General features: G+C 34.5%; 1 protein-coding gene across 1 annotated transcript; it reads left to right on the top strand.

Annotated features, from left to right (window-relative positions):
* The first annotated feature begins 3,254 nt into the window (after positions 1 to 3,254).
* On the top strand, positions 3,255 to 14,645 carry LOC143579980 (disease resistance protein At4g27190-like). Its single transcript, XM_077063142.1, has 5 exons — positions 3,255 to 3,334; positions 5,416 to 5,482; positions 11,207 to 13,345; positions 13,441 to 13,797; positions 14,388 to 14,645. The coding sequence occupies exons 1-5, from the start codon at positions 3,255 to 3,257 to the stop codon at positions 14,643 to 14,645; spliced, it is 2,901 nt and encodes a 966-aa protein (XP_076919257.1).
* The last annotated feature ends 1,160 nt before the right edge of the window (positions 14,646 to 15,805 follow it).

Genomic DNA, 15,805 nt, shown 5'->3' with positions numbered 1-15,805 from the left:
AAATAATTATGTTATTGGATTAAAACCAACGAATTATAAGTCTAATGAATTGTAGTTAAAGAATTAAAGTTTGACGATTTAAAAGCTAACGAATTTAAAGTCAACGAATTAAAAACTAGCGAATTTAAATTAACAGAACTAATAATAAGGGATTAAAGTTACGTAACTAATATTAACGAATTATAAAACTAACTTTAACGGTTTTAACAATTTAAAAGAAGCTAAAGAACTAAAGTAACGAGAATATAACTAATTTAATGATTTAACGGAAATGGAAGTTAGGTTTTAGTTGAAAATGATAAACTATAATGTACAAAAATTTTATTTAGTTTAAAAATAAATTATATTTTATTTAATATGATTTTTAAATAATTTATTTGATTTATTATGCTTTTTAATATATAAAGGAAATGGTTTAAACAATTAATCAAAAAAATGTGCATTGACCAGGGTCTGAAGTTTAGCAACATACAAACTTAACCACTGGACCAAGCTATAACCTTGATTACAACACAGAAACAAAATTATAGATGCTATGATACTTGTTCATCATCTTCCCTAATATAACCCTATATTCAAATTCGATCAAATGGTTCCATATAAGTTAAATTAATGTTAGGGGTTTCGTTAAAAGTTTCAAAACTAATAATAATCATATCAAAATTACACAGAGAAGTTCTTGTTTGAAGAAGAACGAGACCTCGCCGGAAAATCACTTGAGCGACTTGATTAAAGGTTACAAAGGATAGATTATGTTATTTTGATGATTGAAACAGGTTGGGTTGGCATCTAGGATCCTATTTACACTATTAATTCGTGTTAGTACATTGTTATTGTGATTTATTACTAGGCCGGCGGTTTCCGGCGGGTCTCGTAGCTAAATCGACGGTCAAATGATGTTATGACACATTTAAGGTGTTGGTTAACGTTTATTATTGAAGTCTACGTTCGTTATACAAATTAAATGAGTCAAACAGAGAGTTTAACGGGTTGAACTAGGGTTGCCGGAAGACTGGTCGCCGTTGCCAGAAAAGCGAGGGTGGGGGTGGGCTGGGTTGGGTTTTTTTTAATAAAATAATATATTTTGAATTATATTTACACTACTGGCCCTTACACTTTGATATTATATTAAAATCTAGATTAAAGTATATTTTCAATACAAACCTTGAACTTTGGAATGCTTTAAAATGAAACAAAAATTAACATACTTGGATAAATTTTGAATTAAACTCGTAAAGTTTGCGGATTTTTTAAACATTTAAACCTTAAATTCCGGGTTTCGTTAAATGAACAAAAGTAATATAAAACGAACGAACGATGAACTTCAATCGCCGGAAATATTTTACTAATGATAAAATAATAATACAATAAATCGAAACGACACAACGGGTTGGTTTAACGAATCCAAATACAAATCCAAATACGAATCAAAATTGAAGAATGTCACATTTTGGATTGTTCTAGGCTGACCTGGTATGTTCCGGACTGTTCTGGCTGTTTCGGAAAGTACCGAGCTATTCTAGAGGATTCTGGAGTCTTTTGAATTTTCCGGGCCATTCTAGTTTGTTCTGGATAGTTCTGGGCAGCCCTAGATCTTTCTTTATGGTTCTGGAATGATCTGGATGTCACGAAAAATGTTGTGTTTTTAGGCAGGATGTGACATTCTCCACCACCTTATTCCATGACGTCCTCGCCGTGTTGTTGTGTCATGTGTTTTCTTTGTTCATGTCTCATCCTAACGTATGAGTTGCGAGGTCTTGTTTTGGAACCATGTTCTAGTTGCATTTTTGACAACGCCATGCATTGATATCTAGTGCCTGACTCCAACTTGATCTTGTAATGATGATCTCCGACCATGAGGCAAAACCTTTTTGTTTATGTTATTATAAAGGTTGATTCTTTAGATAAGAAGTCTAAACCGAGCAGAAACTTGTGGTTGGCACTATGGAGAGATAAACCTTTCCTTTCCATTCTCAGATTGCGGCTTTAATTCTACATGCCATCCCTTTTGTTGGCTGGATAAATCCATTCGTGGTCTTCATCATCGCGTTTTGTTGGGTTACTCGAACATCTAGTCTTATGGCTTCATCACTCGAGACAAAGTTATGGATGGCTCCTGTGTCGACTAATGCTTTTACGAGTCTTCCATTTACAACCATGTTGACATAATGGAGTCCTGTAGTTGACTTTATCTCTTGGTTAATATATTTTGATCCCAACTTGAACTTGTACATAGGTTTCTCATGTTTTGCATGTGGTGGGTTTTGATAACTTAATTTTCCTTGCACTTGAACTCTTTTTATGCATTTAAGGTGTTGAAGTGTCAGAGTTTCGTTGCTCCTCGACATGTTTCTGGTTGTGCCTTCATATGGTCCCTTTTATGATCCATTAGGGCATGTGAATTACTCTTGTTCGGATAATATCGAGTTTGGTGTTCAAAAATGTCACAACTATTTTTATGATGTGACATAGTTTTGTCGTTATGTTTCTTGGGTTGTGATATGATTTTCCTCCCCCACTAATCTCATTGTTTATATCATTGGTTATGGTTTTATGTGCTCTTCCAAGGTAAATTTTCTTTTACATTTGATTCCATCCCAACAAAGTGTTTGTAACAGGATTGGAACTTATCGTCTATCTCCTTTTGTAGCCTAGTGATCTCATCATTGATCATGGCTTACGTTTTGAGATGTATAGCTTCAACGACTTCTTTGAAGTATCCAACGAGTGTCTCTATATCAGGTTGTAAAGTCTTTGAAGTATTTAGCTTTTCTAATGCATCGTTGAATAGTATTCTAGGTTGTCTAACCGATGCTTCTATATATATAAGCCATCCTTTTGTCTAAGGACCACTAGATTATTAGACATACCTTTGTCTTTTCCAGCTTCATGTTGATTGTTGTCTGGGTTATGAGTCTCTTCTTTCCTTGAGACGTTCTCCTTGTTTGCTGCATATTTCTTGCTTTTCTTATTCCAGGTTGAGTGACTGATGCTTCTACATATATAAGCCATATTTTTGTCTAAGGACCACTAGATTATTAGACATACCTTTGCCTTTTCCATCTTCATTTTGATTTTTGTCTGGGTTATGAGTATCTTCTTTCTTTGAGATGTTCTCTTTATTTGCTGCAGTTTTCTTGCTTTTCTTATTCGCCATTCCGATGAATCGACGCAGCTCTGATACCAAATGTCACGGAATTAAATTTTGAATTCTCGTGTGGCAACTTAGAATGATTCTAAGTTAAGCCTTTGATATGGTTATGAACGAATGCAAGTGTTGTGGTGCGAAAGCGTTGGAGTTACAAGTCATTTTTATATTGATTTCAAGAACAAGGTACAAGAAGCTTGTTACAAGGCTTACAACTTTGTGGTTATGATTACAAGTGATGGGATGATCTTAAATGAAACCCCTCCATCCTATTTATCTAGTGTCTAGGTCTTTCTATCTGGAGATTTCCATACAAAATATCTAATACAAGTATGTGAAGTTTCAAAGTATTCTGGAGATTGCTAGGCTGTATTGGGATATTCTAGAAGATACCAGGTTGTTCCGGATTGTTCTAGCTTGATCCGGTATATTCAGGATTGTTCTAGATTGTTCTGGGCAGCTCTAGATATTTCTTTATGGTTCCGGAATGATAAGGATTTCACGTAAAATTTTGTGTTTTCGGGTGGGTCGTGACAATATGTTGTTTTCTTCAAGAGCTCAGATTTCTTTTTTCATAGCGTCTTTCTATTTTACAATTTTCATCGTGTGAATGAAAGTCCTTGGCTCACCTTTGGTGGTTATGGCCTCTAGAAAAACCTTGTGACAATAGGAAAAGTTATTATAAGAAATAAAGTTAGAAATAGGATGTACCATTGAAGACCTTTGACCCGGTGCGGGCGAGTTAGGTCGACAAACACGTGAAAATCTTTCAGCCAATCGGGTTGAGTTCAATTTCTTTGATCATTGAAGCCTAAATAAGTGGGCTCTTTAGTTTGAGTTTGTATTTTAATTGGGCCAAGAGAAATACGGGGTTCCACTTCGACAGGGCACATCTTATCGGGGGGGGGGGGTGCTGATCCCGGTCACCTCCGTTTTTCACTTGGTAGGGTAAATTTTTGCGACATCGTCTAAAAATTCTTATAGGTTTGGAGTCTGGTTGATGTAGATCTCGTGCTCTAATCAAAAATAAATATTTTAAAAGCTTAAATAACTATAAATAGTATGGGTAAGTAAGGTCATTTCCACACGGAATCAAAAGAAAATGCAAGTGAAACACATAATTTATTAACTCGTAAACTAAGCAGGCAATCGATGTCAAGTAGTTTTGAAATATATTTTTAGAATACATGATTACTTATAATGTTTTTAAAAAGTTATGAGAGTAAGTGATTCACTTCAGGTTCAGGCCATGGGATAACCAACAAGTCACGGATTCAGTTAAATTGATTACACAGTAATTACTAGACCTAGTAGTTTGGTTGCGATGACAAACGAAACCCTACCGAATTGTTAGCACAACTGAACGCGATCTACCTAATTACTAGCTTTATATTATGAAAACCAATTGATATGCAATGATTAACGGGTTTGGATCAATGACACAAGAACCCAGTCCTAAATATTGATGAACACGAGTAGTTGATGCATGATTTGATAACCAAATATATAAATTGTTTAAACAATCAATGATAAAGTAAAACAAGATCAAATAACAAACTCAATCAAGTCCTTAATCATTAAAACACAAGAACCCGCTCATGGTCAGTTTACACAAAACCCTAGCCTAAAGTGAACACAATAGTTTTAGACTAACATCGTTATCACGTAGAATTTGCTTATCTGATGAAAGGATGGAAGCATGCGATGATTAGACGAACCGAGGGCTTCGGGATGATGCAAAATCGTCCTAGGGTTCTTCTATAGCTTCTTGAAGAAATGATAGGTCGAATGGGGGCTGGAAAACTGATTTTATCAAGTTATATTTATTTTTTCGTTTTTAGATTGGTTCGTGTAGCGCGAACTGGTTTTGGCTTGGTCCTTCGCGTAGTACGAAGCAACTAGTCCTCACCCCTTCGCATAGCGTGAAGGGCTTCTTCAGTAGGGAAGTTTTGGATTCTTTCTTGTATCTTGCATTGGGAAGTGTGCCGATCAATTCTGCTTTGCTAAGTCATCATTTTGAGCTCGTAAATCACCTCGATAAGCATCCTTAGCGTCCAATGACCTGAAACACAAAAAAACGCTTGAAGTAACAATGTTCATACTATAATTAAACTAAAAGGAAACTATTAATATAATAATATATGTGAAGTATACCCGACCATCACCGGTCACCCCTCAGTTACTTTGGTCACCCCTATCCCTCAACTCAAGCTTAACCACTACACTTCGAAACATTCAAATAAACCAACTTTGTTCTTGCGGAACAGGAAGTTCACCATCTCATATGGCCAATTGTTATGGTTATGGTCATTGATTAACGTGAAGTTTCTTCAGGTAATTGAAAGGGTGAACATAAAGGGGCGAATTGATATCAGAGCCACTAGATTCTGTTGTGTCACTTGTCATGGCATTAGTTGACGAAGGTTTAGGGCTAGGGTGAAACTTTAGAGAGTAATAGAGAACCGCTCTATTACCTTGATGAAGTCAGTATCAAAGGGAGTTGTTTCTTAATTGATCGTATATAATCCCTATACAAGGTAAAGAAAAAAGAAATACAATTTATCGAAACAATAGCTAAGTAGACGAAGATGCCGGGGGGGGGGGGGGGGGTTGATGGTCCATTGGTAAAGGCAAAGCCTTTAAACCACCAAGGGGTTATGAGGTGATGGGTTTAAAGTCTCCAAAATGATAAATTCTCTATTCAAAAAAAGTAGACGAAGATAAATTTGGAGGAGATATGGAACAAATACTTGAATTCCAATAAAATCTAAATGAATCAAGAAGGCTTGAGGGCTATACACGAGTTAAGCCGAGCCCAAACTCGAATAGGCTCATTTTAACTTATGAGAGCTCAAGCTCGGGCTAACTCACTTGGAGTTTCTTTCTCAAAATATTGAGTTTGGCTAGTGAGTCGTTTGTTAAAGCTCAAGCTCAGCTCGTTTAATATTTATGAATTAATTTATAAATATTTTTAACTATATTTTTATATTTAAATATATGATTTTTATTTATAACAATATATATATGTGTGTGTATATATATATATATTATTTAATTATTATCATAATATTAAAAAAATATCATTAAATAAATATGTTTAATACATTACATAAAATTTATTAAGCTTTTTAAGAGTCGCGATCCAGCTTGAGCTCAAAAAGTGAAGCTCATGCTCTTTTATTACCAAGCTTATTTTAAGGCTTAAGCTCGTTTAAGATGGGCTTGATTCAAGCTTTTATCTAGTGTATTAAATATATATATATATATATATATATATATATATATATATATATATATATATAGGGAGAGAATCAAGAGAAAACTCATATTTAGAGAGAAAACTTAAAAAATCCTAAAGAATTATTTTTAATTAAAAATAAAAAAAAATTTTCAAATTTCTGTTTTTGCCATTATTCTTATATTTTCTTACACTTTGCTTCAAAAAATATATATATATATAAATAAAAAAAACCCGTTGTAATGCACATACGTATTACTGTGCGATACTGTTGTACTACACATGTGTATTACTATGTATTTTTAAGTTTAATAGTGTTTAATTGCATATATTCAGTATTTGTGTATTGTATATGTGTAGTAGTGTTGTATTATATGGAAAAAAATAATAACAAAATAAAAGTTGATGCAGTGCACATGTGCATTAATGTTGTATTACACATACGTACTAATGTGTATTCAATGTGCGTATTAGTCTTATATTGCATATATACAATAGTGTGTATCAAATATATGTAATAGTGTTGTATTCTATGCAATACAAGCATTTTTGCATATATGCAATGCACACTATTACACATGTACACTACACCGACGAAGTTACAGGCAAAGGTTTTTTTTTTTTTTGGAAACCAATAAAAACATATAAGAATAATGGAAAAAAAAACTTCAAAAAAAAGTTAAAATAGTTTTTTAGGAGTTTTTAAATTTTCTCTTTAAGAAGAGTTTTCACTAGATGCCACCCCTATATATATATATATATATATATATATATATATATATATATATATATATATATATATATATATATAGGGGATGGATCTTGCTAGAAGTGATATTACAACGAGAAGTGCGAGAAGTGAATATCATCCATTGATTTTGATTGATTAATGGTCATTACTCAAAATGGCACTCTTGTAATTTGTTTTCACCATTTTAATGAACTTTAATACCAAAAAGGGTATGTTAGTTATTTTTATGTACCATCATTAAAAACAAATGTGTAACTCATAATTACTTAACTAGTCAAATCTTCTCATTAAAGCCACAATTAGATATCTCTTTTGAAAATCATTTAATATTCTTGGTGTACTATCATTTTGAAGGTTTACAAATGCTTCATCTAATGTTTTGGATGATGAATATCTTGTTATTTGCAAGAGTACAGTGATAAAACTAGTAAAAACCTCTTGTATCAATATGAAGTATAGGTACGTACGTACACACATACATACGTAGGTGTGTCCCTATGTGTGTACACCCCTACGCACGCACATACATACGTAGGTGCGTACCTACCTATGCCCCAATATATGGATATACCTACATGCCTACGTACGAACGTCCTTACGTTCGTAGGTACCTACGTGCCTACGTATGTACATGCCTATGTAATTATGTAAATACATGCATTCATATATGTTGTGTAGTATGTTTTTTTAATGTGTTAATTTTTATTTTGAGTATGTTTAGTTTGATGCATGGGACAAAACAAGAACATAATCAATAACCTATCAAATTAATTTTGATATATGGCGTATTCCCAATTCATCTGATGGAATCAAACTCTCAATTCATACACATACACATACACATACACATTAACCAAAAATTTAAATAAATAAAAAAAGAGTTTAGTTAATATAAATTAATATGTAACCCTCAATTAATTATTACTTGTTATATATAAAACAAACCATTTTTTTACTAGTATACCCCTATCTATATATAAAAACAAACAATAAAAAAAAATTGTGATTGGTTCAACTGACTTCTCGCATTTCTCGTAATAAGAAACACTTCTAAAATGAACTAAATCCTATAACTTTTATTTAATGTATTAAATATATATATATATATATATATATATATATTTAATACATTAAATAAAAGTTATTACGCTTGTGTAGACTCTCGATCCAACTTGAGCTTAAAAAGCAAAACTTAGGAGCATTTATTAACAAACTTATCTTAAGGCTCAAGCTCGTTTAAGATCGGCTCAATTCTATCTTTATCTAGTGCATTATATATATATATATATATATAACACATTAAATAAAAGTTATTAAGCTTGTTTAGATTCAGGATATTCTAGCTTGAGCTCAAAAAGTGAAACTTAGGCTTATTAACAAGCTTATTTTAAGGCTATAGCTCGTTTAAGATAAGCTCAATTCGAGCTTTTAACTAGTGTATCTTGGGTACCTTGCGAGTGTGTTTGACTTGTTTGCAACATAGCCGTGTTTTAAATGGGTTGCACCGAATGGGTTTAATGGGATGATCTTATAATTTTCTTAATTTGTAAATATGACATTATAATGATACTTACAAATGGTTAAACCGGTTAACTCAACCACAACTATAACAATCCATAATAAGAAATAAAATAATCAACGAAAGAAATGAAGAAATGAGAAAGAAAAGAGAAGAAATAAAAGGAAGAATGGAAAATGTAAAGGAAAATTCCATCCCATATTGGTGGAGGGAAGAAAATGGAAGGCTTCCACCATGGTATAAATAGGATTTCTAACTCTTGTCCCACATCGCTAGATTATAAAACTTGTAAGCTCTTTATAAGGAAGAGCGTTCACATGATAATATTCTTATGTGCTAAATTACATCCAGTAGTTCAAGCGGAGGGTGCGAAGCACCCAATGCGCACAGGCACAGGCTCGGGCGAAGTGCGATGGGCGCAATGTGGCGCTTTGATGGCGCATTTTGCACTTCGCATTCTCGCATCGCCGCTTAAGGGCCGCCTTAGTGTTTTTACACATTCGCGATATGCGAAGGAGTATGCTTAAGCTTCTTCGCGATATGCGAAGATGTGACGTGAAAGCTATGCAACATTGACACGTAGCCTGACATGTGTCGAGCCACGTGGCATAGCTAAGGCTGACTCGGCAACCCTACTGCAGCGTCGCGATACGTGAAGATTCCTTCGCGATACGCGAAGATGCTTAAATTCAAGTATAAACAGGGAGGAATTCTGGACTTCACAAATCGTTCAGTTTCATTTTCTCTCTCAAAAATTTCCTTATATAAGGCTAGTATTATACCAAGTAATTGTAACGGTACCTCTCCGATTGAAAGGAACTTTTATAACACGAATCCAAAAGCTCTACCTAAGAAAGGTATGACATTGTGCTATCGTGTAAAGTTTCATGTCTCGTGATTATCATTATGATTATGGGTTTATACTAATAGAGATATACTACTACATTGTGTTTAATCTAGGTGCTTAACACCAGAAGGCTTGTTAAATATAAACTTGCAAGGTGAGACATTCGAATTTTTGCATAACTCACATTTGCGTGAGACAATTGATTTTCCAACACTGTCATGATGCTTTTCCAAAACCATCAAACTCATGACGGATAGTTTAAATATTTTCAAAGGATTTAAACTACATTACAGTGATTAAGTCTCTGTAGACTTACGAGATGGTTACTACTGGTATTGTGGGGTTTTGTATACAAGGCTTGCCTACTGGGGTATTACACGTTACTTATTGGACAAGTGTTAGCCAATAAGTAATATGACCACAGTCACAGATATGGTCAAATGACAAGTACTTTTCGGTAATTTGTAAGCAGGCAGATGTAAAAACATTTAATGCTGTAACTGTAAAATGTGTCATTTATAAATGAATGTACTCACCAATATTTCTTGTTAATCAAATATTTTTAAACATGTTTCAGGTGACTTGTTAGAGACAAAGGGATGATGTCTGTGGGCTTCCAGCTTAAATAAGTGGCTTAACACCAGAAGGCTTGTTAAATATAAACTTACAATGTGAGACATTCGAATTTTTGCATAACTCACATTTGCGTGAGACAATTGATTTTCCAACACTGTCATGATGTTTTTCCAAAACCATCAAACTCATGACGGATAGTTTAAATATTTTCAAAGGATTTAAATTACATTACAGTGATTAAGTCTCTGTAGACTTACGGGATGGTTACTACTGGTATTGTGGGGTTTTGTATACAAGGCTTGCCTACTGGGCTATTACACGTTACTTTTTGGACAAGTGTTAGCCAATAAGTAATATGACCACAGTCACAGATACGGTTGAGTGACAAGTACCTTTCGTTAATTTCTAAGCAGGCAGACGTAAAAACATCTTAATGCTCTAACTGTAAAATGCGTCATTTATAAATGAAAGTACTCACCAGTATTTCCTGCTGATCAAATATTTTTAAACATGTTTCAGGTGACTTGTTAGAGACAAGGAATGATGCCTGCGGGCTTCCAGCTTAAATATGTGGCTTGTCACCAGAATAAAGAAACGTGTTTTGTAAATTAGGGTTTATCCCTATAAAACTTATGTTCGTATAAATATTGGTTTTTATCCCAGTTTATAAAATAAGAATTATGGTGTTTTTATAACTCTGATTAATTTTCCTAACTACGATTCTGATGAAATATTCCGCTGCAAATTATTTTAATAAACATCGATACCACCACTCAACATTCACGACTCCCCTCCCGGGGTATAGGGGTCTGGGTTGTGACAACTACCCACTTAAATAAACGGGTTACATAAGTCAACACAAACACAACTCCACTTAAAATCTATACACATCAAAGTTTTAATTCCGGTAATTACACCATATCAAATCATAAATTACACCAAAAAGCAAAAGGAAAATCATGCCATGTTTATCGAACTTAAATTTTACACACGTCACTTCAGTTTTATGCTACTTGAAAAACTTATAATTACCTTCCTATTAGTCACAGATATGTAATTTAACTACTTTCACACAGAAATTAGCACTTTCATTTTTTTTCTAATGATTATTGTTTCTGTGTATGCAGCTGAAAATGGAGTTTGTAACTCCATTTATTACTCCCATTATTGAATCTTTGATGGTACCTGTTAAGAAACACCTTGCTTTCTTTTTCTCCTCCACAAAACATGTTACAAAGATGAATGAAAGGCTACAAGACTTGAATGAAACAAAACATGAGATTGAAGAGAAGAAGAAGGATGCTTTAAGAAATGACCACCTTATACCTAATCGAGTATTTGGTTGGTTGGAACAAGTGGAAACAATCAAAGAAGAAGCAGAAGCTATTCCAACAAGTGGAAATGGATGCTTGAATCTGAAGATGAGATACATAGCAGGAAAAAGATCATTCAATACTATGGAGAAGATAGATAAACTTGTTGAAAAACGAAAGGAAATTGAGTGGGCTGATAAACAAAGACCTCTTGGTATGGTAATTAGTCCTTCTAGTTCATCTTCCTCTGAAATTACCCTAAACATCTTCCCGTCGAGAAAATTGTTGCTCAATGAGGTATTGAAATTACTTGAAGCAGATAGTGAGACACAAATGATGGGTCTATGGGGGATGGGAGGCGTCGGAAAGACCACAATGATGGAAGACATAGAGAAGGTTGTGAAGAGGAGTGGAATGTTTAAATGGGTTGTGAAGGTGTCTATTGGGACAAAGTACGACCCAATTGCTACTCAAGATGCTATTGCAAAACAACTGGATGTAGCTCTAACCGATGAAAATAAAGAGACAAGGGCTGTTCGTCTTGGGAACAGTTTTGCAGGGATGTCAAAAAGTGGCGAAAACATTTTGCTTATAATGGATGATGTTTGCGAGGCGATCCAACTCAAAGACATTGGACTTACAAGTCCTTTTCCAAAAAACTTCAAGTTACTAGTGACGTCAAGAAATGAAAAGGTTTGCACTAAGATGAATATTGAAACTAGTTCAAAAGTTTTCAAAATAATTGGTATAGAAGAAAAAGAAGCAAACTCATTCTTCTGGAAAACAGTAGGACTTTCAGATCCGGATGGCGAGCTTTGCAAGATAGGAGAAAATATTTTAAACAAGTGTAGTGGGTTGCCTATTGCCATAAAAACCATTGCAGAGGCTCTTAAAGGTGAAAAAAAGGATGCGTGGAAAGTCGCACACAATAGTTTACAACGCCATAACCTTAATGACATTGATGACCTTAAAGATGTTGTGTACAAAATTTTTGAGATAAGCTACGGATATCTCAAAAAGGATGTCGATAAAGCAATTTTTGTTCTTTGTGGCTTATTTCCAGTTGACTTTGATATTGTTCTTGAGGAGTTGGTGAGGTATGGATGGGGGCTGCACTTCTTTACGGAAGCGAATAGTTTAGATGAAGCAAGAAAGCAAACAAGCACATCTGTTAGTAGCCTCATACGTGCAAATTTATTGACAGAAAGTTCTACCATAGAATGCGTGAAAATGCATGATCTTGCACGGGATTTTGTTTTGAATAATATTTCAGAATTCAAGCAAGCTTCCATTGTCAACCATGGAGACAAGTGCGAATGGCCTACACAGGAGTATTGTGAGAGAATTTTATTAACATGCCAAGGTATGTCTGAGTTTCCCCAAGATTTTTATTACCCAAACCTTGCACTTTTGAAGATAATGAATGGGAATAAGCTACTTACGTTCCCAAAAGATTTTTATAAGCTAATGGAAAAGCTTGAAGTTATATCATATGACAGAATGTGGAATCCATTGCTTTCGGTACCAGTTCAATGCTTCAGCAGCCTTCGAACATTATGCCTTCGCTCATGCTCATTGGTGGATAATGATATCTCTTTTCTTGGAGATCTTGTTAATTTAGAAGTTCTTAGCGTTTCTCATTGTGGCATTCGGAAATTACCATCCACAATAAGGAAGCTAAAGAGGTTGAAATTACTTGATTTGACAGGATGCGCTAACCTTTGTATTGATGATGGCATCTTTCAGAACTTGGACAAACTTGAAGAGCTTTATATGAGAGCTTTTGCATATAAACCTATTTGGTTCACCGATGCCAGCTGTGAGGAGTTAAAGATGCTTTCAGAGAATCTTAATACATTAGAGCTAGAATTCTTTGAGAATATTCTTCAGCCAAAAGATCTGTCATTCAAAACACTCCAAAGATTTAGGATATCTATGGGTTGTTTATTGGAAGTAAAAAATGAATACACGAAGGGACACTTTCCTTCAAGAATACATTAGCTCTTAAGACTAATAGAAGTGATCTCCTGGAAAGCAAAATTAATCAGCTATTTTCTAAAACAGAGGAACTTCATTTGAGTGTGGAAGACATGAGCTATATTGACAATATTTCAATGTCTCCTTCTCAAAGTTCAACATTTTCCAACTTAAAAGTCCTTCATGTTTTCGAGTGTCCAGACTTGACATACCTCTTCACAAGTCAGATGGAAAATGGTTTGAAGCAACTTGAGAGCCTTACAGTTTCCTCATGTCCTGTTTTGACATCACTTGTAAGCTTGTCTAATAGTGTCAATACAATAGAGTTACCACAACTGGTGGAGTTGAAGCTTTATGACCTTCCTAACTTTACAAGCATCATTCATGAGAATGAGATTTCTACAACACAACTATTATTCAACAAAGAGGTAAACAGGTTTATATTCATCATAAAACAAGATATTAAAATTTCAACTTGTATTATTGATTTGAAAAAGTGTTAGAAGCAAATTCTTTTTGTTTTCTTGTGAATGCTGCTAGTGAATTGTCTGAAGTCCAAAGACGAAGAAGGAACAAGAGATACTTAATCATCAATCGAGCTAGCATTCGTGACAGAGTTTACTTACCTTGACGACTCTCCAATCGTTTATCGTAAGTGGCACGCCAGTAGCAAGAGTTGGGCAATCTGAGGTGCCAATGGAGATCTAACCTACATGCATTACACGTATATGCATACCCTGTCTGAGATTGACATGAACTACTTCAAGCGAATTGTAGGTTACTTGGCGACAGAAGAGGATCTCAAGGGAAGGTTCAATCAGTTTTGAGCATGGAATGTAGGAACGAATGCCTCAACTTTAAACTCAACAAAAGTAAGTTGTTTCGGCATCCAACTGAAACTGATCCAGCCACTGGGAAGAAGAAAAAATCATGGAGGTAGAAGACACACAAATATGGCCGAGCTATCTATCATGGAGAGCTATTCTTGCCCAATCTATTCTGTGATTTCATCTGCTAGGAGTTTGATAACAGCACTGGGGAGGCTGTAACTCATTGCAAAGACATGCATTTCGTTCGCTTCTTTGATGCGCATGAAATAGCTGCCCTCAGCAAAGAAGATCTGTTGAAGTTGTGCAACTCCCCATTGGCCATTGTTGAAGAAGTTCGAAGGGACGTGATAGATAAAATAGTTGAGAAGTTCAACAAGTTTGTTCATTACCTTGTTGGCAATCAACTATTCAACTCTAAATCCGGCTTCGTCTATGAGACCGACTGAAGACAGAAGCTACCGACACAAATACTAAAGACTAGATGGATATTGTAGGGTCCAGATTTGTTTATTAGTCTTTTGTATTTGTTTGTTCTGGTAACAATGTATCTTAGTAGCTTGTCGGTTTTGTAAATGTATGTTTGGGCCTGAGGCCATGCATATTTGAGCCCAATGGGTCGTTAATAATGAATAGTAGCATGGAATATCTTCTACTATAAATAGTAGAAGACATGTACATGCAAACAACCTTTTTACAAATACTTCAATCTTATCCATATTCACCAACTTTCTCTCAACTCTCTTCCTCTCCTTTCTCTCGGCAAATAACCAAACACTCCAAGATCCGAGATCTTAGTTGCTTACTAGTGATTTCCGCTAGCTAGTAAGTGAGATTGACTCAAAAACTTGTTTTTAGATCCGCTTTTGGAACCTACACAAAGGTGCACCCAATCCAGTGACAAAACCATATATGTCTATTAAATGTCCATATTTATCTTCCAATGCATTCTGTTTCCACTTGAAAGTCATATCCGTTCTGTAATCTTTTTAGTGCAACTCAACTTTGACTATGGTTCACTTTTGACTACCATTGACTAAACTCCACAGGTTGATGAATGTAAAAGAAACCATCAGTATAGAACCATCAGTAGAGCGACAACAAATCAAACCAACGTCCTTATCCACAACATTATAACTGGAACATAGAAGTTAACCTCTTGTAGAGTAATATATACATCATGGCTCCAGTGAAAAAATAATTAACAAATGACCATTAATTTATAGATTACAAAACTAATTGAAAAGTTCCATCAATAAACACTCAGCAAATTGTAATCAAAATAATTACACAAGAAACTTCAGAAATAGTTTTCAACCACCAAAGGTATGATGTTGGTGTCCAATTCGTAACAAAATTCATGTTAATTTTCTAATCACAAGTAGGCTTCCAGAATTGTAACTTTTGACCAATTTTAGAAAAAGAGTTGGAATTATTTAAAAAATATTGAAAGCACATATCCTAACGTATACAAGTATATCCTTGGAAAGTTAAATCAACAAAAGAGGAGGAAATAATGCTAGCCTTTGTATTCAGTTACTAAACGATTACAATTTGAAACTAGTCACAACATTAAAACTCTTAAAAAAGCAACAACAGTACACGACAG

The sequence above is a fragment of the Bidens hawaiensis genome, unplaced genomic scaffold, assembly GCF_021521415.1.
Source record: "Bidens hawaiensis isolate Kalapana, Puna unplaced genomic scaffold, B.hawaiensis_p1.1 tig00030187_1, whole genome shotgun sequence".
Taxonomy (NCBI): Eukaryota; Viridiplantae; Streptophyta; class Magnoliopsida; order Asterales; family Asteraceae; genus Bidens; species Bidens hawaiensis.
The sequence above is the reverse complement of the archived record's forward strand: the minus strand, read 5'-3'. Positions and strand labels throughout refer to the sequence as shown.